General features: G+C 57.4%; 1 protein-coding gene across 1 annotated transcript; it reads left to right on the top strand.

The window, feature by feature from the left end:
* Positions 1 to 5,872: 5,872 nt before the first annotated feature.
* On the top strand, positions 5,873 to 22,075 carry TMEM92 (transmembrane protein 92). Its single transcript, XM_060134128.1, has 6 exons — positions 5,873 to 5,952; positions 17,149 to 17,331; positions 19,879 to 19,904; positions 20,713 to 20,802; positions 20,945 to 21,140; positions 21,379 to 22,075. The coding sequence occupies exons 2-6, from the start codon at positions 17,263 to 17,265 to the stop codon at positions 21,490 to 21,492; spliced, it is 495 nt and encodes a 164-aa protein (XP_059990111.1). The 5' UTR covers positions 5,873 to 5,952; positions 17,149 to 17,262; the 3' UTR covers positions 21,493 to 22,075.
* Positions 22,076 to 23,766: the final 1,691 nt, after the last annotated feature.

The following is a 23,766-nucleotide window of genomic DNA, read 5'->3' as shown; positions in this document are numbered from 1 at the left end:
CCCTTTCCTCCATGCACCACGGGGCAGGCAGCGGGACGGCAGCCCCAGGCTGGCTTTGTTTCTCATTTTGCTCTTGGCTCTTCTGGTGGAAAAACCGAAGCGCTCCCCTTGGTACAGCTGAGGTGGAGACGGTGAGCCTGGCTGGGAGGCTGCCCTGGCAGGGAAGTTGAGGGGCAGGAGGGGCCTGGCTGGGGACAGACTGCCCACCCTTCAACCCCCTCTGCTTCTACGTGGCTCTCCAGGCCCAGGGCTAAGTCTTGAGTCTGAGGTGTAGGGGGCTGGGGCCTGGGAGGAGACGAGCTCTGGGCTTGGGCTCAGCCTCGGGCCCAGAGCACCCTGTCTGCCAAGGCTGTTCCCAGAACGGTCTCCAAAGAGGGGATTCAAAGTCCCCCTGGAGTTCTAGAGGGAACCACTGGGAAGCTGCAGCACGAGGGATTTGCGTCAGACTGGGACAGGCTTTCTCCCCTCACAGGGGTTTTTCCTAAGGTAGAGGCAAGCTGTGTACTCAGGGCATTTCCTGAACACCTGAGGATGTGGCAGTGGCCTTTCTGTACATTATCCATGTCACCTTCACCAGCACCCCAAGGTCAGCATTCGCTGTCCCCATTTTACAAGCGAGGAACCTGAGACTCCAAGACCTCAAGAGTTGCAGAGTCTCGAGGTAGCCAAGGCAGGACTGGAACCCGAGTGTGCGGCTCACTGGGTGATGCCTTTTCCCCAACACTGGGAACACCGGAGAGCCTTCCTCCCCAGGGCCCGGAGCCCCTGAGCGGCTCCCTGGTGGGCTGCCCAGTCAGAGAAAGAGCTCAGGCATGCTGGCATCCCTGAGGTGCTTTGGGCCATGCCTCCGTCTCAGCACAGCCCATGGTCTCTCCTACTGTCCCCAGCCCCTCATTTGGCTGTGAGATGCCTGGGGGGATCTCCCCGCATCCGTCCTCTTGTAGAGCTAGCACCACCCCCACTCCATTTTTCCTGCCGCCCCAGTCCCTGGCCCCGGCCTCCTCTCTCCAGCCTGATGGAAAGGGGAGCCCAGAGAGGAGCCCAACCACTTTCCCTCTGGAATCTGCTGCCTCGGCTCTCAGATGGAGAAACCATCTGGAGTGTATTATGGGCAGTGGAGAAAGCTGAGAGCGGGAGAATGCGAGTTGGCCCCAGCGGCGGCTCCTGTCTGCAGGAAGAGGGGGCTCAGTGCTCTTCAGGGGATGGGCCAGCGGCTGCCCCCCCCTCCCCAGTCCCTGGAAGAGGCAGATAAGAGATGTGCAGGAGAGGGTGGTCTGGGGAAGGCAGGGCCCAGGCCTGCAGACGCCTCTGTAGAGCCCAGTTTGAAACTGCTGATCTTATCCACTTCCCATTTCACAGATGAGACCGAGGTCCAGAGAGGGATAGTGACTTCCCCAGGGTCACACAGCAAGTCATGAGGGAAAAGATTGGAATTAGAACACTTCCACATATATGCACACACCAGTGGACATCAGAAGTCCCCGGAGTCAGGGTGGAGGACAAAAGTGGGAGCGAGGATGCAGGGTCTAGGCTGGATGACCTGTCTCTTCCTCAGCTTCAAGTGAGTGAAGCGAAGGAGCAAACGCCAGTGAGAACAGGAAGATATATCCTTCATCCTTCTGGGGTCTTCATTCCCTTCCCACTCCTGCCCCACCCGCCACCCGATCCTTGAGGCTGGCCTGGTCCTGGGGTCTGGACTTCTAGGCTCTTCCTCTGGCTCCCAGGAGCCCCCTCCCCCAAGCGGGGCCCCAGCTCCAGACGTGGCAGGGCGAGCGGGAGTGAGGTTTCTCCGCTCCCTTCCAAGTGCTGTGCTGGCGGCTCCCGAAATAAAAATCAAATGTGGGCTTGGCAGAGAGCGCGGGGTTGGGATAAGCAGCAGCTGACAGCACTGGGCCTTCATTCTTTCCATAGAAACTTCACCTCCTAACCTCTGGCATTTTAATTATTCTCCTACCCACTTGCTCTCCCTGGGCCAGAGGGTGAGCTCACCCTTTCCTCTAGCCTGAGAGGGGGCAGCTGCTGCCTGGACCCCCAGGCTGCTCCCGGGAAGCTCGGTGGGGCCAGGCTTGCTGCTCCCTCCTGCTTCTGCAGTCCCTGAAGGGGCGGCCAGCCTGGCACCTAAGGTTCCATGTGTGAGTCATTAAGTCTTCACACCCACTGCTCCATTTAATGGTGGCCACTGCCTTAAGCTGTGGCATCACCGGCTCAGCACACGCAGCCACCCTCAGTGTGTACAGAGCAGGGCCTAGGACCTGGGCTGGTGGCTCCTGGTCCTGCCCTCTTTCCAAACCCAGGAAAAGGGCAAGAACAGCTCGGGCTTGATCATTTGCCTCATCTCCCAGAATGTCCAAATTTCCCCAATGGTAAGTGATTTAAAGCATTATTTTGATATTAAAACATACAAGGGGGACTTCCCTGGTGGCACAGTGGTTAAGAATCCACCTGCCGGGCTTCCTTGGTCGCGCAGTGGTTGGGGGTCCACCTGCCAGTGCAGGGGACGCGGGTTTGAGCCCTGGCCCGGGAGGATCCCACATAACGCAGAGCAACTAAGCTCCTACACCACAACTACTGAGCCTGTGCTCTAGAGCCCGTGAACCACAACTACTGAGCCCACGTGCCACAACTACTGAAGTCCGCGCGCCTAGAGCCCGTGCTCTGCAACAAGAGAAGCCACAGCAATGAGAAGCCCGCGCACTGCAACAAAGAGTGGCCCTCGCTCGCCGCAACTGGAGAAGGCCCACGTGCAGCAGCGAGGACCCAACGCAGCCAAAAATAAATAAATTAAATAAATAAATTAAAAAAAAAAAAGAATCCGCCTGCCAATGCAGGGGACATGGGCTCGATTCCCTGGTCTGGGAAGATCCCACATGCCGCGGAGCAGCTAAGCCCGTGTGCCACAACTACTGAGCCTGCGCTCTAGAGCCCACGAGCCACAACTACTGAGCCTGTGTGCTACAACTACTGAAGCCCACACGCCTAGAACCCGTGCTCCACGACAAGAGAAGCCACCGCAGTGAGAAGCCTGTGCACCACAACGAAGAGTAGCCCCTGCTCGCCACAACTACAGAAAGCCCGTGTGCAGCAACGAAGACCCAATGCAACCAAAAATAAATACATTAATTAATTTAAAAAAAACATACAAGGACATAGTATGGGGTAAGAAGTAAAATGTTTATGAATTTTTAAGGTAGAAAACAAGTTCTCAAAGATCTCCACTTGAAGCTGTCTGTAGACACCAGGCAGCAGCATCTTCTCCCTGGGCCTGGCCATGAACTGGGGTGAGATGCTAGTCATGTCTATTAGTGGCATTTGTTTGGACCCCAGGCTGCCACTGAAGCTGCTGGTGGCTGCCGGTAGGCAGCCTTGGCCCACCCTGGGAGGCAGAGGCCTTCTCTTACCTCCAGGCCCAGAGCTGGAGCTGTCTGCTGATTCTGTGTGTCTCCTGGGCAGGCCAGCTTCCACAAGGCAAGCAGCACAGGTGGGGGACAGCCTCAACTCTGACCCCAGAGCCAGTACCCCAGCAACCTTAACCAAGGCCTCCTGCTCCATCCCCAAGTCCTGGAGCCTCTCCCACCTCATGGCCTTCAGAGGCCCAGCCCGGTGGGGGTGGGGGGTGGGGGGGCGGGTGCAGGGAGGCAACCCTCGGTCTTCTTCCTTCTTGCCTGTAAGTCTCCCCTGAATGAATATTCCATCTATGGAACTATGCCTGCGCAAGGCCTGTGGGCAGTTACAGTCTCCGCTCTGGTGGAGCTTCCAGAAGTAGAGAGATGCGCTATTCAATGTGACGAGTTCTTTGACGGGGAAAGTAAGGCTCTGGCGGCCCCTGGAAGGGGATTTCTGACCCAAGCTCAGGAGAAGGGCATCAGGGAAGACTTTCCAGAGTCCGGTGATGACCAGGATGGGAGGGAAGTTGTAACTAGAAGTTTCAAGCAGAGGGAACAGCACCTGCAAAGGGGCCAGTCGTGAGGGCAAGCCGAGTGCAGGGCCCACAGGAGTGTAGATGCTGCGAGGAGTCAGGTCATGGATGGGGAACTGCCGGAGTACTTGGAGTGAAGAGCGGGTAGGATGACATGACCAAACTTGTGGTTTAGGAAGATTTCCAGACGAAGTGTGGAGGATTGGTTGGGAAGTGATCAGATTGGAGGTGGGGTGGTGAATAAGAGGCCGCCACAGAGGTCCAGGTGGGAAGTGACAGTAGCCGGTGGCAGTGGCATGGAAAGAGATGGCTGGATTGACCAAATTTGAGAGCAGGAGTCACAGGACTTGGTGACCAACTGGCAGAAGGATGAGAGCTGGTTCGCACATCTGGCTGAGTGGTTTACTGTTGAACACGGTGACCGTGAAATACCTGTTGGGATCCAAGGGGAACGCCCACTAGGGCCCCTGGAGAAAGTGTGCGGAGAAGAGGCCAGGCCCAAACCCGAGGGGAGATGCAGGAGGCAGAGCCTCCAAAGGAGCTGGAGAAGGAGTAACCAGAGAGGTAGGAGGGAAATCAGGGGAGTAAGGGGTCGCCCAAGCCCCCAGGGGGCTTCCTAAAGGAAGCATGGCCAGCAGTTTCAGCGGTCACAGAGATGAGGTGGGATGAGACCTGAGAAGGGACGTGTGGTCTAGGGACCAAGAGGCTTTTGGCCCCTCACCCATCTCTGTCCTGTCTCCCCTCTCTCTGTCCCACAGCCTCCCCCGTCTCTGATCACCAACCTCCCCCAGCCTCAGTGCCCCCTCAACGCTTCCCCACATGCCTTCCTTCACCTCACTCTTTCTCTCTGACCAGAAGAAGGCCCAGCATCCTTCTAAGGGAAATTTTGTGCCACCCCAACCCCCCTCGGGCCTTTGTTGTCCTTCCTGGCTCCAGAAATCACACCCCACCGCCAAGAAGAACAACCATCACATATACTTCTCACCAGAGGATCACCCAGAGCTCTTAGAAGCTGGGGCAGAGAGGAGCACACACCTCCATCTGGCCGCTGGGGCCGCTCACTGCCTCTTCTGATTGAGCCCCCATGGGGTGCCAGGCTCCAGAACGGCTCCAGGCAAGCCTGACCCCCAGGCCTTATGGTCTAGGGCAGAGAGAAGCAATGACCCTGGCCAACTTACGCAGTGACAGGACAGGTACAGAGAACCAGCTATGTTAAATCCAGTGGAGAGATCCAAGCGGGTTTCATGGAGGAGGTGACTCTGGGTAGGACCTTGAAAGTCTAGCAGGATTTGGTCAAGTGGCAATGGGAGCTGAAGGGATTGCAGGAGGAGGGAATGTAAGGGGTGCCCAACATTCGGGTGGCAGCCAATAGCTCGGGGTGGCTGGTGGCCCCAAACAGTAGGCCCAGAGGGGGCAGGAGGCTGCAAGGTGAAGGGGCCCAGAAAGCCAAGGGAAAAGACCTCATACTTTGTCCACTGCTGCCTCTTGATCCAGGGCTTTCCGATCAGACACAGTTTCCCTGTTCATTCATTCATTCATGTGGGAAATATTTCCTGAGCTCCTACTCTGTGCGTAGCAAGTGCTGAAGAGACTTTGAGGGACAGGATAAAGTCCCTGCCATCACAGAGCTTAAGTACCAGGAAGAAACACAGACTATACAGTTGTAAACAAATAAAGGCTGAAGAGAAAACAATGACATGACTGGTCACTCTGAAGGGAGAGCCTGTGTCCTGCCTCCCCTCAGACTGAGGGCTCCCGAGGGCAGAGCCTGTGTCTCCGCCAGCAGACTGGGAGCCCAGCACCCTGGGGAAGGACAGAGAACGGAGCATCTCGGAGCAAGAGCTGACGTGGCTCAGGAACCTCCCAGGAATGGCTGCGTCCCCAGCCCAAGGACCCTCCAGCAGGGACCGGCCATCATCACTTCCCTCAACCATCAACTGCTTCTGGTGCCTGGTGGTGTGAGGAGGGCTGGGACCCATGACCTGGAGCCCCAAGCCTTGGAGGGGACGGCAAACCACCACCTGCTGCTGGACAAGGTGGGTCCAGAGGGGTCTGTGAGGGCCTCCGCGGGGGACTCAGGGAGAGAGGGCAGGGGATTCTCAGAAAGGACCCTCTTCCCAGGCAGGCCCAAGTGGGAGGGCTTCCCTCTCCTCCTCCCCATCCAACCCCCACCCCATTAAACCCTTAAATTAACCTCAGCCCCACCCGGAGCTGGAAAGAGTGCCCCAAAATAAATCCTAAATTACATGCTGCCTGGGGGCAACCACAGCTCTCCTTCCTCCCTCTCCAGCAAGCAGACCCGCCCTACCCGATGCTGGGGGGCCTCCCCCCAATGGGCTATTTATACAGCTCCCCGCTTTGCTGTCTGGCCTCCTTGTCCTTGGGTGCGGCCCAAGCAGGCTACTCTGCTCTCCCGGGAGGTGGAAGCCAGTAGGGAGGCTGTGAGATTCTCCAGGCCTGACAGGACCATGGGGATATAATTTGTAGTCCAAATCAGGGTGTTTTGGGGCGCTGCTAAGAACTACACCTAAGCAACGGCATAGATCTGTCCTGTCCTGTGTACACCGGGCATCTGGTCACCCAGAAATGCAGCCCAGGCTCCAGCCTCCTAGAGTGCTGCCTTCCCAGGGATGAGAGAGAGAGAGGGAGAGTGAGAGAGTGATTAAGAGAGAGAGAGAGAGAGAGAGAGAGAGAGGGAGAGCGAGAGAGTGATTAAGAGAGAGAGAGAGATTGAGAGAGAGAGAGAGAGAGAGAGAGACAGCAAGCACTGCCTTTACCCCCTGGTTGCCTAGGGGAGCAGTTCTAAATACAGGGCACCCCCCCATACACACCACCTGACAAGGGCAAGAGTGGTTCTGGCTCCGAGGACCCCGGACATAAAGGGGGCCTGGGGGAGGGCCTTGGCCAAGAAAGGGGGGAGCTGGACATGCCTCTTTGGAAACCATGGGCTTAGGACAAGGACTTCCCTGGACAAAGCCACCGTCCTCACTGGGAACCTGGCTTCAGACACTGGGGCTGCTCCCCTCAAGCAGTAGAGATGGGAGGGGAGGGAAGAGGCAAGAGAGAAGAGAGTGGGAGAGAGAGACGTGCACACCGAGATGGATAATGACAGAGGAAGGGAGGGGAGCTTCCGGAGCCCCGTCTCTACTGCGTGGCACCCGTGGGCCTGGACGTCTACCCACTGGCCACTGTCCCCGGCTCCTCGGCCCCTCTTCCCTGCTCTCCAGGGGAATGGGTGAAGGGCCTGCCGCCTGCCTCAGGAGCGGGGACCCAGCCTTTACCGGCCCCTCGGGGGAGGCATTGCTGGGACTGAGCTGGGGCTCCCCCCCCACCTCCTCTAGCCTCAGTTGCCCTGTGGAGGTGCGCATCGGTGAGTCCAGAGAGAGGGCAGAGAAATAAGTGTCCCCTTCTCACTTGGACTCAGCCCCAGAGGAGGTGGGGGGACAGGAGCTGAGAGCGAGGAAGGAGGGAAGGGGGAGGAAATGGAGAGGCTGGGAGAGCCCGGAAAGGAGCTGGCTTCAGGCCTGGGTCTCAGGAGGAGGCAGCGTGATGGCCCAGGGATAGAGCGGAGTGGTCTTGCTGTCTGGAGGACCATGGACACATCCAAGTTCACATCTCATGCGGGTGATTTAGGGGATAGGGCTCACCCTCTCCGGGCTTCACCGACAGGTTGTGAAGAGGGACAGGACAGCACGCGATGAGCTGACTGAGCCCCGTCACCGCCGAGGGGATATTTTCATTCACAAGGAAAGTGGGCGCCAACAAGCTGCGGGAGCAGCGGGCTGGAGTTGCTGCCTGAGGGGGGCAGAGGCGCCCAGGCGTACCTGACCGGGGCTCCAACAGCGCTCCTTAGAGGTGGAACGTGTCTCCCTATTAAACTTGATTATCCGTCTGTGCACCAGGTCCCCATGACCCCCACCTGCCCAGAAAACACTGTTTATGGGGCCTGAGGCTCAGGCCTGTCATTTAGCTGGAGGAGGCAACCCGAGCCACAGCGAGCCTTACGTGGAGAAGCATCGCCCAGCTCGCGCCGGCACCAGCCCAGACACTTAGTGCCCTGTTTACCCTGGCATGGGCAGCTGGCGCAGGTGGGGCTCTCCAGGGAGCTCCAGAGGCCCAGCCAGCAGACCTTCCTGGAGGCCAAAGAGGAGGCCGGGACAGCTGCTCTGTGGAGCTGAGGGAGGGGTGCGCGGAGAGGCACCCAGCCCAGCTGCACACCGGGTCCTCGCGCTGCAGCCCACAAGGTGCCAGCCACTCCCCCCACCCACCCACCCAATCCCAAGCTCAGTGGCCTCTCAGCTGCCCTGCAAGAGGCGAAGAGGAGATCACACGGGCCAGGCGCAGTAGGAGAAACTTCAGCTCTGAGGGTTCTGGAAACTCCCCAAAAGCGCCCCCAGGAAGTGGCGGAGGCTGGAAGAGGTAAAGGAAGCCCCAGGACTCTGGAGCCCTGGGCGAGTGTGCCTGACACTTCTTGACTCCCCAGGTCCCAGGGACCCACCCTCAGCACTGAAAGGCACACATGGCTTCACTCAAGTGTGCACCATCACAACCCCCTGCTCCGCGACCCCCTCCGCCCCGCCAATACTACACAGATGCTGTCTCCACACTCTTTCTCTCAGACGGACTGCAGGGACCATGTCCCCACAGCCTGCCATGCCCAGCATGCACATAACCTTCTAATACCCAGCTCATAACACAGCTTATAGGAGTCAGACACCAAGATGCTCACCCCAAGATAGCCCTCCCCACGTGTAACCCACACTCCCGAAATGAGGATACACGCACACAGACGCGTCCTCTGTACCCTCCTTCCAGCTCCACACACCCACACCAAGCGAAACTGAGGGGTTCTGATGCTTCAGTCCTGAGCTTCTCCCTGCCCGCATCTCCGTCCCCCCGACCCCCTCTGTCAGCCCCCCTCCGCACTTGCTGCACCCCACCTTCAGCTTCTCTCTCTCCAGGCGACGGGCGACCCCCTAGCTGGGCCCCTTGCTCTGAGGCCTCATCTCCCCTCTTCCCCTCTGGAAATGAGGGCTGCACATCTGGGTAGCTACCACTCACCGGCCCGCAGGCTTCAGGGGGCTGGGGGCTCCAGAAGAAGGGGAGCAGCAGCTGGCAGCTGCTCGGGGGGCCTCCCTTCCCTCTGCTCACCACCCCCCACAATGGATCGCCTGCCCCTCCCCGCTCCAGGCTGAGTCATCCCTACATCTGGAGCCTCAGCACATCTGGAAGAGCTACAGCCTGTGCAGGCAGCTCCACGTGGACACCCCCCCCCCATATTGCAACTCATCCCCACCCCTCCTAGCAGCTGGGTTCCGGCCCCTCAACCCCACCTGGGCCAGGTGCCTGGTCACCTAGCAAGCAGGCAGGCGGGCACACCAGCGCCAGCCTCTGAGATGGACGTCCAACGACCTCGGGGCCTCTCCCCGGTAGCAGTAACCGCAGCTACTCGGTGCCCACCCCCTGAGCAGGCCGGGCAGCCCTGGCCTTGGGGGAGGCCAGGCCCTGGTCTGGGGGAGGCAGGCGAACCGACCGCTGAACAGGCAGAGGGAGTTTATCCTGGCACCCGGCCCTGAAGCCAAACATCCTTCGCTAACCTCGCAGACACATCAAAGCTGGCCGGGAAGGGGCCCTTCAGTAGAGGAAACCTGCAGTCCTGGCAGCCCGACAGCCTGGCTCTGGCCGCTGGACCACCCTGCCCCACTCGGCAGCCCAGGCTCAGGTTAGGCATAGCAGCCCTGGAGGGGGTGGGCAGAAGGGGACCCTTCTACCCCATCCCTCTCCGCTACCAACCCGCCTCCCCGCCTCAGTGCTGCAGAGAGGGCGGCACACCTGGCACCAGGACTTAGCTTTGGTCCCTAGAACAGGGTTCCCTCTCCAACTCTCCCACCCTCTAGGCAGGAGGGGCTGACGGAGGGGCTCACTTTGTCTGTGCCTCAGCCTGAGGAGGAGTGTGTGCTGAACTGTAGGGGCACCAACTTCACCCCCCAGCCTGGCTTGTTCGGGAAAGGACCTCTCCAGGTAGATGAGGGAGGATGGAGAGGGCAGGGGGCTTAGCGGTTGGGAGAAGAACAAAGCTTCAGAAGATAGAAGCTGAAGCGGAGTCGGAAGAGGAGAACTGGGCTGCAAGCCACGGGCCTCTCTCCAGGGGCAGCAGGGGCCGAGGAGGAAGAGGGGCTGTGAGGTGCTAACAAGGGAGGAAGGAAGTGCTAACAGGGCCACTGGGGTGAGGGGGACCCTGGAGGCAGCCCACTAAAGGCTGGCCTGGGGATGAGGAAGCTGGGGGGTGCTGCGAGAGGGCTGCCACATCCTCACAGGAAGCTGGGTGGTGTGCACACACGTATGTACACACATGCAGATGCACACTGCATGCGCCCAACCACGCGTGCATGCACACGACTCCAGCCAAGTCTGTCCTGGGCTGGGGGTCAGATGATGTGGCTGCTTAGACGAGCTGTGATTTGCGGAAGGATGCGATCTCTGCCCACCTCGCTTCCCCGCCCCTCTGCTCACACTCACTCTTCGCCTCACTCCCAGGTCCCTAATTGGTGAACAGTTTCAGGGATGTCCCAAGCTGTGCTTTCTCTGCATTTTAGTCTCAGTCCCCAGGCTCTGTAGAAGCCCTCCCCTCAATATGCCCCGCCCACAGAGGGGCCACCCTTTCCGATGGCAGCCCTGAACCCCCAGCTTGTTTCGGACTGGGAAGTTCTTCTGAAGTCTAACCACAATCCCCTGTAACATTTGGATCTGAGCAGAGGCACCCACGAGCAGGGTGTAGAAGAGCCCTCTTTCAAGGGGCCAACAAGAGCAGAGCTACAAAGTGGGGGCCCTAGGGGTTCCTCAACCCCTTTCTTCTCTCTAACTACAGAGTCCTATCTCTTAAAAGTCAACATCGAGGGTGGGGGTGGGAGAGGGGCTGTAGGGGGCGAGGGGCAGGGAAGACTTGGGGAGAAGGAGCCCCAGAAGCAGGGGACCAGGGCTGGGGGGCTCTGAAGACCCTTAACCTGAGTTGAGCCCCTCCCATCTGAGTCTTAGTGGCTGTGCTCCATCTGCCACCCCAGACAGCCGAAGCTCGTTAGCTCAGCCTTCCCCCTGACTCCCCACCACCTACCCGCTGGAGGTGTTTCCCCTCCCACCCCTGGCTGTGCCCCGGAAACCTACACTTTGGAAGGATAATGGCTCCCAAATGACGTTTTTGTCTCTGCTAAGACTCCGGGAAGGTGAGCATTAGTTGAGCTCCTCCAACCCACTCATTAGGATAATAAGCTCCCTGCACCGTTAATTGTCAGGTGGCATGACCCCCTCCATCCTCCCGGCTCACGGGTTTGTGGCTAAGCCCAGGGCTCAGTTCAAGACATTATCTCCCCACACCCACACCCATCACCTCGAGAATGAGTGACAGGCCGGTGGGCTTCAGTTTTCAAAGATGCTGGGAAGGAGACTCAGACCCTGGTCTCGTGGCCAGGAATTCCTATTGGCGACCTAGCATGCATCTGCCTCTCTTGGAAGGTGTAGAGTGAGCCGAGCATTCCTTGCAGCACACCCCGCCCCGTAGGAGTTGCTCAGTCCCCGGGGTGTCATCTCACCCACACGGGGGGTATGTGTACACTTGGGGAGGAAACAGGAAGCAGAAGAGGTGGATTCCCCAAACCACACAGCCCGTGGAAGTGGGGAGCCCGGTCAAGTCTGGAACAACCCCCCTAACCGAGGGCCCCCCACCAACGACTCTGAGAATTAATTCCTCATCCCCTGGGAGAAATCTGGCCCCTGAGCAGCCAGTGTTTACTTGGAACAAAGCACCATGGGAAATGAAAGCTGAATCAGAACTGGGCGGTCCCCTGCAGGCTGGTGGGAACATTAGGGCATGTACACACATCTTCAGCGAGAATGGCCAAGGGCATCAGAGAGGCCCAGAGAAAAGGCTTGCGTGGGGGTGAGCAGGGAGGGGACCATCACTTCTTGCAGGAGAATCCAAGTCCAGGAAGCCTTTCTGGAGGAGGTGGTATTTGAGCTGAGCCTTGAAGGATGGATCAGAATTTGTTAGGTGGCAGGGAGGGCATGGGGCACGTGTGCAAGGTGCAGAGGAAAGGAGGGAAGCAGAAAGGGCTGGGCGTGTGGCTGGAGAGAACACAGGACAGGGAGAGCGAGCACACCATGAGGACAGGTGAAGGACCCAAGGTCCCACCTCAGGTGAAGGTCTCCCTGAGATGGAACTTTATTCAGGCAGAAGTGGGGAGCCTCTGGAAGTTAGGGAATAAGAGGGTGACATGCCCCCACAGGGGCAAGGAGGAGACCAGGCTGGAGGCCTTGAGGACAGCCCTGATGGCCCTGGGGAGCCACTGGATGGGGGCAGTCAGTGGCAGGGGGACAGCTGTGATGAGCACATCACGCCCCCATGAGGGCGACGGGGGCAGCCACTGTGGGGGCAGCCACTGTGAGGCCAGCCCAGGCAGTGCTCAGCGGGCAGCTGGGGGAGCAGAAGCAGGGGACAAGCCAGGAAGAGAGGGAATTGCTCAAATCTCTGGACCCAGCACCACTGCCATATCCGGTCCCCTGTGGCCCTCTAGTAGTCCACACAAGGTCATCCTCTCAGGTTGGTCACCCATCCCACTGCCTCTGACCTGGCCCTTGGGTGGGGCCCAAAGCACTTAATGGACAGCAGAGGGGGCTAGCGAGCAGGGCATCTGGGGGAAGTTGGAGCTGGACTTTGGGTGGCCCATCCAGAAAGGCTGAGAACAATTCTCAGAGGGAAGCAAGACCGTTAATCCTCGGCACCTCATTCTCTGCCTCCATGTGAAATAAGGAGAGAAAGCTTTGGGCCCTTTTCCTCTGCCAGGACTGAAACATTTATTGCTTATTATTATTTTCTGTGTGTTTTTTTTTATTGAAGTACAGCTAATTTACAATTTTGTGTTAGTTTCAAGTGTACAGCAAAGTGATCCATATATATTCTTTTTCAGATTCTTTTCCATTATAGGTTATTACAAGATATTGAGTAGTTCCCTGTGCTGTACAGTAGGTCCTTGTTGTTTGCCTATTTTATATATAGTAGCGTGTATGTATTAATCCCAAACTCCTATTTATCTCTCCCCCCACCCCCACTATTCCCTTTGGTGACCACGTTTGTTTTCTATGTCTGTGAGGCTATTTCTGTTCCGTAAATAAGTTCATTTGTATCAATTTTTTAGATTCCACATATAAGTGATATCATATGATATTTATATTTCTCTGTCTGACTTACTTAATACGATAACATCTAGGTCCATCCATGTTGCTGCAAACGGCATTAGTTCGTTCTTTTTTATGGCTCAGTAATATTCCACTGTGTGTGTGTGTGTGTGTGTGTGTGTGTGTGTGTGTGTGTGTGTACACCACATCTTTTTTTTTTTTTTTTTTTTGCGGTACGCGGGCCTCTCACTGCTGTGGCCTCTCCCGTTGCGGAGCACAGGCTCCGGACGCGCAGGCTCAGCGGCCATGGCTCACGGGCCCAGCCGCTCCGCAGCATGTGGGATCTTCCCGGACTGGGGCACGAACCCCTGTCCCCTGCATCGGCAGGCGGACTCTCAACCACTGCGCCACCAGGGAAGCCCTACACCATGGATATGGATAACCTACACGTTATCCATTCATCTGTTGATGGCCATTTAGGTTACTTCCATGTCTTGGCTATTGTAGCTTATTCTTACTAAGGTAATATTTATTTACCATTACTCTATGCCAGACACTGAGCCACTTAGGTAATCTTCACAATGACCCTAAGTGACAAGGGAGTTACTGTTATCCACCCCCGCACCCCCTCCACAGATGAGTGTAGAAAGGCACAAAGAAGTTCACTTTCTTGACTACGATCACCCCGCACACCATAGCAAGCGGCACACTTACTAACACAACCTAACACTGTCCCTGCAGACGGAGAGCCAGCTTACGGCAGAACACTCTGGGGACTTTGGAAGGAAAGATCCCAGCCCAGCACCATAAGTCATTTATGGGTATCAGTGTCCACCACAGTATGGCGGGGAGGGGGCTGAGACGAACAGAACTCAGCCTGACTCTTGCCCCTTCCCCAGGGCCCGGCCCCTGGGCCTGGGCTGAGCCAGGCTGCACAAGGCCTCCCACTCCAGTGAGGAGTTCCTCCATCCCAAGCAGCAGCTCCCCAGCCCCGACATGTGTGCCGCCTCTGAGGCTGCCACTGGGTGTGGGGTCTTAAGACCTGCGTGGTTTGGTTTTGACTCAGCCCCAGTGTCCCCTGTGACTTGGCCTTTCTGCCCCTCTGGGCTCCAGCTGGCTTCTCTGAGCAGAGAGCGGGTGGACCAGCTGACCTCCAAGGCCCTTGCAGCTGGGCCCTTGTAGGGCACACAATCAGCTCCTTCTTTATGGAATGGGCCAGGGAGGCTTGAGCCAGTAGGAAGACATTTCAACTGTGCTGCTTCGGGGAAACCCCAGATGGAATCTGGAGTGGAATCTAGAAGGACCCACTGACTGCATGAGGTCTCTGGGCCTCCCTGCCCGTATGTCCCTGGATGTCTGAGCATACACGTACATGTGTGCACGCACTGCCCACCCACTGCCAGACTGAGTGTTGAACAGATGTTGTCCTTGTCCAGGACCCTCCTGCCTCTAGACAAGAACAGGCCCCGGGTCTGCTCAGTCTGGGGCCCCACTGTGCCCCCACCCGACCTCACCCACCAAGAATGCTGGGGCCCTGGGAGTCATGGTGACACTGGCAACAGGGTTTGGTGTTCTTGGCCTGAGCTGGGACTGCCCACCTCCCATCTGCAGGAAGGAGCACAGAAAGGAAGTCTGATGTCATAAAAAAAACTGGGGATCCAGAGGCAGATTCCAGAGGCCCTCTGGACTCTGCCCAGGAGCCTCATTTTCCCACTGGGGAGATGTGGGGCAGAGGATAGAGTAGCTATTCTCTTATGACATTTTAGGGATGTGGGTAGGGTTGCAGGATTTGACAAATAAAAATACAGGACACCCAGTTAAATTAGAATTTCAGATAAACAACAAATACATTTTAGTATAAGTATGCCCCAAATATTGCATGGGACATATTTATTTATACTAAATAGTTATTCATTGTTTACCTGAAATTCAGATTTATCTGGGCATCCGGTATTTTGTCTGGCAATGCGACATCTGTGTCGGTGGACGCCTGCAGGAAGCAGCGTCATCCTCCTGCCCTCCTCCTCAGGGCACCAACCTGCCTCGTCCCTTCACCTCCTCAGCCTCCCACGTCTACCCCTCAAGGTCCTCCATGCCCTTCTCAGCACCCTCATTCCACTCCTTAGGATACCCTCCTCCCCTAAGCTCACCCATCTTCCTCTCCCCTAAGGGCCACACCTCCACAGGGCTCCAGGCCTGGGCAGAGAGGCAGGAGGTTAGGGGTGTCTCAGGTCTTGGGTGTTGGTATAGCAGGGCCCTGGAAGCCCAAGTTAGCAACAAATTCACTAAGGAAGCAGCAGCGTGGGTGCTGCTAGGAGAAAGCTCTAGTACTCTCTGGACTAGGTCCACCTTGGCAGAGGGGTGGGCTAGGTCCAGAGCCAACCGCTGGGGGAGGAGGAAAGACATGCCGTGCCCCCCCCCATCCTTTCTCCAAGATCAGTCACCAGGAACTTCCAATAGAGAGGGCATTCTCTGGGGCCAGACCCCAATTCAGCTTGGATCAGGAAACTGGAAGATTCTGTCCTTAGGGGCCAAGAGATAATGAGAAACAGAGACAGAGAAAGAGAGAGAGACCAGGAGAGTTGGTGAGAAACAGACACAGAGACAGGGAGACACAGGACCAAACCAGAGACAAGGGAAATGGAAACAGAGACAGAAAAACAGACACCTCCACTGAGACAGACAGAGATTAACAAAGAGGAGAAACAGAGATGGGAAAACAGGGAACATGTAGAAACGAAGAGAAAATGCATGGACACAGAGATGGGGAGGAACTGAAACAGGAAAACAGAGACTGGGAGAAATGGGGCGGACCAAGGAGAGGTTAAACATAAGACCGAGAAAACACGACTGGGAGAGATGAGAAACAGAGATAAGGAGAAAGCGCTGAGAGAAAAAAGAAAAAGAAGCCGAAGGACGACGGCTGTCCTTTCTTACTAGGTTGGGGCTACCTTTCAGTGGTAAAGTCAGGTTTGAGACGCAGCAGGAGACGTCTAAATACCTAGGAACTGATCCTCTCCTGGAGCCCTCCCCCTTTCCCCAGGTCTGGGAGCAGCACCCCACCCACCATCTCCATTTCGCCCCCGTCCTCAGGGGTCCGGGCTCCATCTCTCCAACTCCCACAAGGTCTCCTTACGTCTCATCTGTGTCTGGGCGTCTGGCTCTCACCCTTCGCGTATCGCCCCCCGAGACGGCCTCCCACCGCACACTCCAGCCGGGTCCCCCCGTAGGGAGCCCAGGGAGACCCAGCCCCAGGTCCCAGCCCCGCGCTGCCCGGCTCCGGGGGAAGCCCGCGTTGAGCGATGCTGCCACCTGCCGGCCGGATCTGGGAAGCACAGCACGCCTCCGGGGCGGGGCGCGGCCGCCGCTGGTCTGAATCCAGCCCCACCCGGCCGGGACAGCGTCCGCGGGGCCTCTCCAGAAATCTGGATGGACCTGCTCGCACGCGCCCCAGCTCGCCTGGCTGCCGCTCGGCCCCAGCTGCGGACTCAGGCACTAGTCTCCGAATCCTGGGGCCTTAATTTCCACTGTAGTCAAGTGGAGGAAGTGTACCAACACCTCCTTCCAGGATTTCAGGGAGGGTGGGGGCGGGGTACTACTCTAGGTTCTCCTGACCCAGAAATCAATCAGGCCGCCCCTCCCTCCCTTCTTGGCCAAAAACTTAAAAAAAAAAAAAAGTGACACCTCCCTCCGTTGTAATCCCCTCAATCCGCTCCAGGGCCTTCGCTTCCTCTCTCCCTCAACCTCTGCCCCCCAGAAGTCCATGTGGGAAGGGACTTCCAGTGGTCCAGCTCCCTCTGCCTGCATCCTCTGTCCATCTGGTAGGCGCAGCAGTCCCTCTCAAGCTTGGGATCACTTAGAGGGTGGAGCAGTTGAGGGTTGGGAAGGGGTAGCTCAGCAGTCTTAAACTGACACCAAAATATTTTTTAATCAGATACTCTCTTCTACCTCCCATTTCCCAAAACCCAATCCAAACTTCTTTCCCTCCCCCCTCCCCTCCCTCCCCCTTCCCTCCCCCTCCCCTCCCCCTCCCTTCCCGGTCCGGCCCAACCCCGGTGCATGAGCTCCGCCCCCATCCTGAGGCGGGGCCCTATAGGTGGAGAGTCGTCGGAGAGGTCGCGGCCCCGCCTCTCCCCTCTTCCCCCTACACACGGAAGCTCAGTGGCCCCCCTGCCAGGATGTCAGCCACCTGGGTTCCTGGCCTAGTACCCACCTTGCTGCTCGGCCTGCTGGCCGGCCTCCAACAGGTGAGCGCTTGGGAGGTAAAGTTGTGGAACTTTCGGGGCCCTACTCTTGTGGGTCAGGGGCCTTGCTTCTGGGTCCCGATCACCACCTTCCACTGTCAGGATTTCCCCGTTACCACATGCAGTTAGCAACTTCCTTTCTCTTTTTGCCGGGGAGGTAAGAGCAGAGGGAGGCCCTGAGAAGGCCTGGGTTCCTTCATCTCGTGGGGGACTGTGTCGTGGGAACTACTCGCGCCCACCGCCATCTGACACTTAGCTCCTCTTGGCGACTGGGGACTTTGACCCTCACGTTAGCCTTGGCTCCTTCTCGCTGCGTCAGAAAGCGGGGACTAGCGGAGGGCCTGAGGTCTGGACTGAGATCTGGACGCCTGGTCAGCCTATCTCCCCAGCTCCATTCTTCACAGTGCTGGGTGACCTTGGGGAAGTCCTAGCCCTCTCTGGGACTGTGTTTCTCTGCTTGTGCCCTAGAGGAAAGGAGGCTCCCTCTTCCCTTTCTAGGAGTGGGGGTAGGATTCCAGCTGGTGATAGGATTTGACCTGGCTGCCTGACCCAAGACTGGGGTGACCTCTGAAATCTGTGATTTCTGAGGATGAGGCGGGGTTTCAACACCCCCTCATCTCTCCCTGCCCCAGTGATGGGGGCAGTCTATCCAGTTTTGGGATGGGAGATTATCCTAGAAACTGACATAGGTCTAGAACATGGGTTTTTAACTTCTGTGTAAGAGTCTGAGGGAAGGCCCAGGCCTGCTCCCCACGACATTCACTGCCTGCTGAGCGGCTGTGCTCCAGAAGCCCTGTTACTCCTTCTCTATCATCAGCGGTGGTGGGTTGATGCCAGCACTAGGTTGAGCATTTGTTGATTCCTCCCAGCAGCTCCAGGGGGCAGGCTGTTAATGCCCCCAGTGCGCATGTAAGTAAGTTGAAACTACCCAAGGTTACCCCAACGCTTGACACCACCTCAGTCGAGACCACCACCTGTTTAAAATGGGGGTGGGGGAAGAGGATCTGGGAGAGGATCCCCTACTCCTCCAAACAGGAGCTCAGGATTAATTCCGTAAACCTGTTCATTGCTTGTCTTTCTTAGTTGGGGGCCAGGAGAAGGGGGAGGGACAGGGGATGGGATCTGAGGGAAAGGGGGTACACTGAGTGCCTGGACCCCGTGGGCTGTCCCCAGCTCTGCAGTCACCTTACCCTCTCTGGGCCAACCTGCAGGGGTTCATTCCTGCTCTTGAGCCCACTGGCCAAGACCTGTGGGAATCAGCCCAAATCTTATTGGCTGTCATTGGTATCTTAGCTTTATTGTTATTGTCGTTAACAGTTGAACTGTTATTTCAAGGTATAAAGATATGGTGGTCTTCGGACTTCCCTGGCAGTACAGGGGTTAAGACTGCGCGCCTCCACGGCAGGATGCACGGGTTTGATCCCTGGTCAGGGAACTAAGATCCTGCATGTTGGTGGCGCGGCCAAAAAAAAAAAAAAAGACATGGTGGTCTCGCCAAAGTTGGCTTCTTATTCTGAGCCATGGTTGTTCATCTCCCTGGAGGCTGGGGTGGGGTGACAGATAACCTCCCGTTTGCTGTGTTCCTCTACCTGCATTCCTCCCCCACGGTCTGGGAGCAGCCAGGATGAAAGGAAACCAGGTTGTCAGTGCTCTTTCATTCAGTCTGCCGAAATCGTGAGTATTGGTTTTCAATAGACAAAAATCCCTCCCCTGGCGGGGTTTACATTCTACTGAGGAGACAAACAAGTAGCAAGATAAAGTAAAATATATAGTATGTTAGATGTGGACAAGAGCTATGCAGATAAAGTAAGCACAGTTAGGGGAAAGGGAGTGCTTTGGGGGAGTAGATGTAATTTTAAGTAAGATGGTCAGAGAAGGCGCTGGAGCCAGCCTCTCAGATACCTGGGGAAAGAACTTTCCAAGCAGGGCTTACGCACATATTTGCTATTAATCAGGTTAAATTCCGTAATGATAGCCTCCGTGTGGCACAGAACTAGTGCAGAAGAGGGAGGGAGGGAGGAGCTTGTTCCTGCAGGCATGTGTAAAACAGTCAGACGTGTTCAGAGAACTCCCAGTGGGTGGGTGTGCAGGAGGGCCAGGGGGAGTGGGAATGGGGGATAGGGCTGGTCATGGTGTCTGGGCCCCAGGGAGCCACTGAAGGAGGCTTCCAGCAAGGTTTTAGGTGTTCAGATGTGTGGGATAGAAACTTGCAGCAGCGTTGGGAGTGACGGGGTGGGCGCGGGGGTTGCTGGAGTCCTGGCCGTGGTGGGGATGGGTTGGAAGGGTGGTCAGAAGGCGTGAGCTTACAGACCTGGGGGTGAGCAAATGTGGCAGGAGGTGTGGTGAGGAGAGGAAGGACAGCTGGGGCCACGAGGTGGCGCTGGGGCTGCAGCCGCCGACCCGGGGAACATGTGGAGGGAGGTGGAGAGCAAGTGTGAGGGAAGATGCTGATCCTCTGGGACCTGCTAGCAGTGAGGTACCTGGGCAGCACCTGGTGGAAACCCCAGCCCCCAGGTTATGACCCAGACCTCCGCCTCTTTTCTTCCACAGGCTGCAGCCACATGTGGTCTCTTCTTGTAAGTCTGGGATTTGGGCTGTAACTTCCACTGTGGGGAGGAGACATCCCAGATCCTGCCCTGCCTGCCTTCATCATCCTCACCCTTTCCCCTTCTAGCCAGAAGCCATACTCCGACCCAGAGAGGGAGACTCCGCCCCTCACTCCTTCCAGCAGCCTATCCACGGGCAGTTTCACATTTGCGGGCCAATCCCCATCCTTCTGACGCCGGCCTTAGGCCACCTCCCCTCTGAGGGTCCCCCTGGAAGCGAGGGCAAACGCTCTCACTCTATAAACGCTGAGAAGCCCAAGCACGATGAGGAGGGGCTGAGGGGGGTGGCCTCTGGGCAGCCAAGTGTTTCCAGCAGTCAGCCCTGGATGTTCCAGGGACACCGTGTCCCTCCCACCTCCTGCTCCGTGGCCACCAGCACCAGCTCACTCTTCCTGGAATTAGCTCCTGGCCCCTCCCCACTCTCCCTCTTCCTCTACATCTCCTTAGAGCGATGTTGTAGCCACTACAACACTCAGTCCCCACACCCGCCCAGTGAGGGCGACAGGGCCTTCATTCCACCCATCTTATAGATGAGGAAAGTGAGGCCCAGCAAGGAATGTGACTTGGCACGAGTGCATGAGGCCAGTAGTGAGCTGAGCCTGAAACCCAGGTCCTGATCCCAGCCCCAGGTTCCTCCCACTGAGCCCCGGGGGCCTGTACCTCCACCCTGCTAGGGGTGCGGCTCGTGCCCTGAGCGCGTGGGTGAGTTTTAGGGAAGCTGGGATCCTTCTGCCTCCCCACCTTGGTACCGATGGCCTCTCTCTGACCTGGTCCGCAGCACCTGCCCTAAAGGGTTCAGCTGCTGTGGTAACAGCTGCTGCCAACAGTACCAGCCAGAGCAGTTCCAGCTCTTCTCTGGCCCCTTGAGGTGAGCCTTGGGCCGGTTCCTCTGGCCCACCCAGGACTGGACTGGACTTCCTGCTGAGGGGTGGGTGTAGGTCAGGGGAGGGAGGGAGGTGCAGCGGGGATGGCTGGAGACTCAGGCTGACGTTGGTGGTTCCTTACCCCAGGATCTTTGTCGTCGTCTTTCTGATCATCATACCCCTCTTGTGCATCTGTGGCCTGGCTAAGCGCTTCTGTCGCAACTGCAGAAAGTCGGAGCAGGACCCCCCAACGGATCATGAGGGGCCCCCAGAACGGCCCCCCGTTACTCCCGCAGAGAGGGTCACAGCATCCATTTGCGAGCCCCCACCCCCCTACAGCGAGGTTGGTATCCACCCCAACCCCTGCCCTGTCCCTCGGCTCTCTGTGACTCCCCATTCAGATTTTTAGAGCAACGGGGGCAGTGGAGGGTGTCCTTACGCCAAGCCTTTGGGCCCTAGGGAGGGCTCTGCAACCAGCGTCGGGTCACCCTTCTCCCTGGGAAACATGCCACCACCAGCACATGGGTGGCCGTGGCCGGTGGCAGGCCCTAAGAAGCCTCTGTCCCCTCCTTTCCCTGCAGATTATCCTGAAGGCCGTCGGGGGTCTGCCCCCCGTGGAGCCACCCCCTCCCTACAGCTTCAGGCCTGAAGAACACGCCGGGGTGCGCAGCGGCATCGACAACCCCGCCTTCTGAGCCACCTCCTGCCTGGAACCTTGCCGTCAGCCGCCTCCTCCCCGGGGCCTCCTGGATCAAGCCAGAGACTCGCCCCCGCCCATCGTACCAGACCTCTGGCCATTCTCGGCTTTAACTTATTGCTTTTCCTACCCCGGTTCCACGCCAGTGGCTTCTCTTGTCCCAAGGGCTGGTCTGGAGTGACATGTCCACCCCTCCCTCACCCGCCATTGCAAGGTAGAGGCTGCCTGGAGGAAAACGTGAACAGTTGGAGGTGCCCAGCGGTGGAACAGGGGTGCTCTGAGAGTGGAGGGAGCTGCGCTCTGGCGGTACGAGTGTGGACTGGACGGCCAGCTCTGAGATGTTTTGGAGGGAGCTGATGCACTCTGGGAGACAGGACTGCCTGAGCTCTCCCTGGGCTCTGCCTTCCATTCTACCTGACTAGAGAAGACGCATTGTACCCTCCCCTCCCCTGCAACATGAGTTCTCACTAATCTGAGAGTCTGCCTGTGACTGTGTGGGGAGGTGAGCCCAGGCAATGCTGGGGGACACAGCTGGCGGGGGGTCACTGTGCCTGAAATCCCACCGTTGATGAGCCTGGGAGGACAGTACTTCCGTGGGCCACCCTCCGGGAGAGGATCTTGACAAATGCTTTGATCTCTGGTTCCTTGAGGTCTCTGGGTGCCACAGAGCCCGGACGGGGAATGGGGATGGGGTGGGAGTGACCATTGTGTGCTTCCTCATCCTACCCTCCCGCTGCTTTCCCTTGGGACACATAGAGCTCAGCTCTCTGACTCTCTCACCACGGGGGTGGGGAGGGGGCAGTGGGGAGGCGAGCTGGGGCAGGGACTGGAAGACCTTGATCTGCCCCACCCTGGAATCTCTGGAGGGAGGAGAGAGAGCAGGTCTGCCCTTCTCCAGTCCCGCGTGGTTCTGGGCACCACCACCTCAGCCCCATCTGCGGGGTTGAGCACCTGAAGAGGAGAGGCGCTCACCATTGCAGCACGGCAGAGTCTTCACAGGGCGTTATCCCTGCGGGGGCCTGCAGCAGCGTGTGAAGCTGGAAGCCTGGCGTGGGACACGCAGCGTGAGAGACACCCCCACGCCAGCATCTTGGGGGCTCAGGAGGCCTGGGCCCCTCCACCCGACCTTGCCTTTGCACTGCTTCCCGGCAGCCTCTGAATGCCGGCCTTCGTCCCCAGGCAGAGGGCACAGAGCAATGCCGGCCCAAAGTTCCTACGAGGGTCAGAGGTAGAACTGGCTCCGGCGTGCTGGCCTCCTCCGGGGCTCTCCCAATCATTTTCTTGGGGCATCAGGACCCAGGCAGGTGATAGGGCCAGGGGAAGGGAGATGGCACGACCAGCCCCAAAGATGCTAGAAACGGGCTGTCTGGCTGGGGGTTCCTGCTGGAGACGAGGCCCCAGAGGAAGAACAGCAGTTATGACAGTAGAGTTCCAGAGTTGGCAGTGGAGTGAGCCCAGCCATAGGAAGTTTCCCTTCAGTTTCAGAGGTTGATACGGGGGAGCAGAAGGAAGATATGTGGGTGCTTGTGTAAACATGGCGAGTTCCCGTTAGAGAAGTCCCAGAGCTGACGTTGCCCTCACTGGTAAACACCCACCCCAGTGGGAGGATTTGAAGCCATGGCCTTTGCAGACCTGGGAGAGAGGTCACCCTCTGCCTGGACGCTGCCTGCCTTTCACCAAAGGTGACATAGGGTCTTTAAATCCTTCCCGGCAGCAGCAGAGTGGCTTGGAGGAAAGTGGTTGTCATGAAGCCCAGTGGGGCTGGGACCCAGTAGCAGAAATTGTCAGTTCTATGGCTCTCTGTTTGCTGTTGGTGGGAGTGGAAATAGTGTGTTTTTCCTGGAGGGCAATCCAGCAGTATCCATTCATGCCACAGATACTTACAAAGACCCTACTATGTGTCTGAGGCTATGCCTGGCCCTGGGTAGCCATTAAAATTTTAAATGCACATGACCCAGCAATTCCATTTCTAGGAATAATCCTTCAGAAATGCTCATACAAAAGAGCTTAAAGATATATACAATGGAATATTACTCAGCCATAAAAAGAAACGAAATTGAGTTATATGTAGTGAGGTGGATGGACCTAGAGTCTGTCATACAGAATGAAGTAACTCAGAAAGAGAAGAACAAATACCATATGCTAATGCATATATATGGAATCTAAAAAAAAAAAAGTCATGAAGAACCTAGGGGCAGGATGGGAATAAAGATGCAGACCTACTAGAGAATAAACTTGAGGACACTGGCAGGGGGAAGGGTAAGCTGGGACA

Source organism: Lagenorhynchus albirostris, chromosome 20 (genome assembly GCF_949774975.1).
Source record: "Lagenorhynchus albirostris chromosome 20, mLagAlb1.1, whole genome shotgun sequence".
Classification (NCBI taxonomy): domain Eukaryota; kingdom Metazoa; phylum Chordata; class Mammalia; order Artiodactyla; family Delphinidae; genus Lagenorhynchus; species Lagenorhynchus albirostris.
Note: the sequence above shows the minus strand (reverse complement) of the source record. Positions and strands in the feature narration are given on the sequence as shown.

Bases quoted from the DNA above. Each gene is read 5' to 3' on its own strand.
- TMEM92 (XM_060134128.1), top strand. From the start codon at position 17,263: ATGTCAGCCACCTGGGTTCCTGGCCTAGTACCCACCTTGCTGCTCGGC. The intron at 19,905-20,712 runs GTAAGTCTGGGA...CCTGGTCCGCAG, and splicing joins GCCACATGTGGTCTCTTCTT to CACCTGCCCTAAAGGGTTCA. The intron at 21,141-21,378 runs GTTGGTATCCAC...CTTTCCCTGCAG, and splicing joins CCCCACCCCCCTACAGCGAG to ATTATCCTGAAGGCCGTCGG.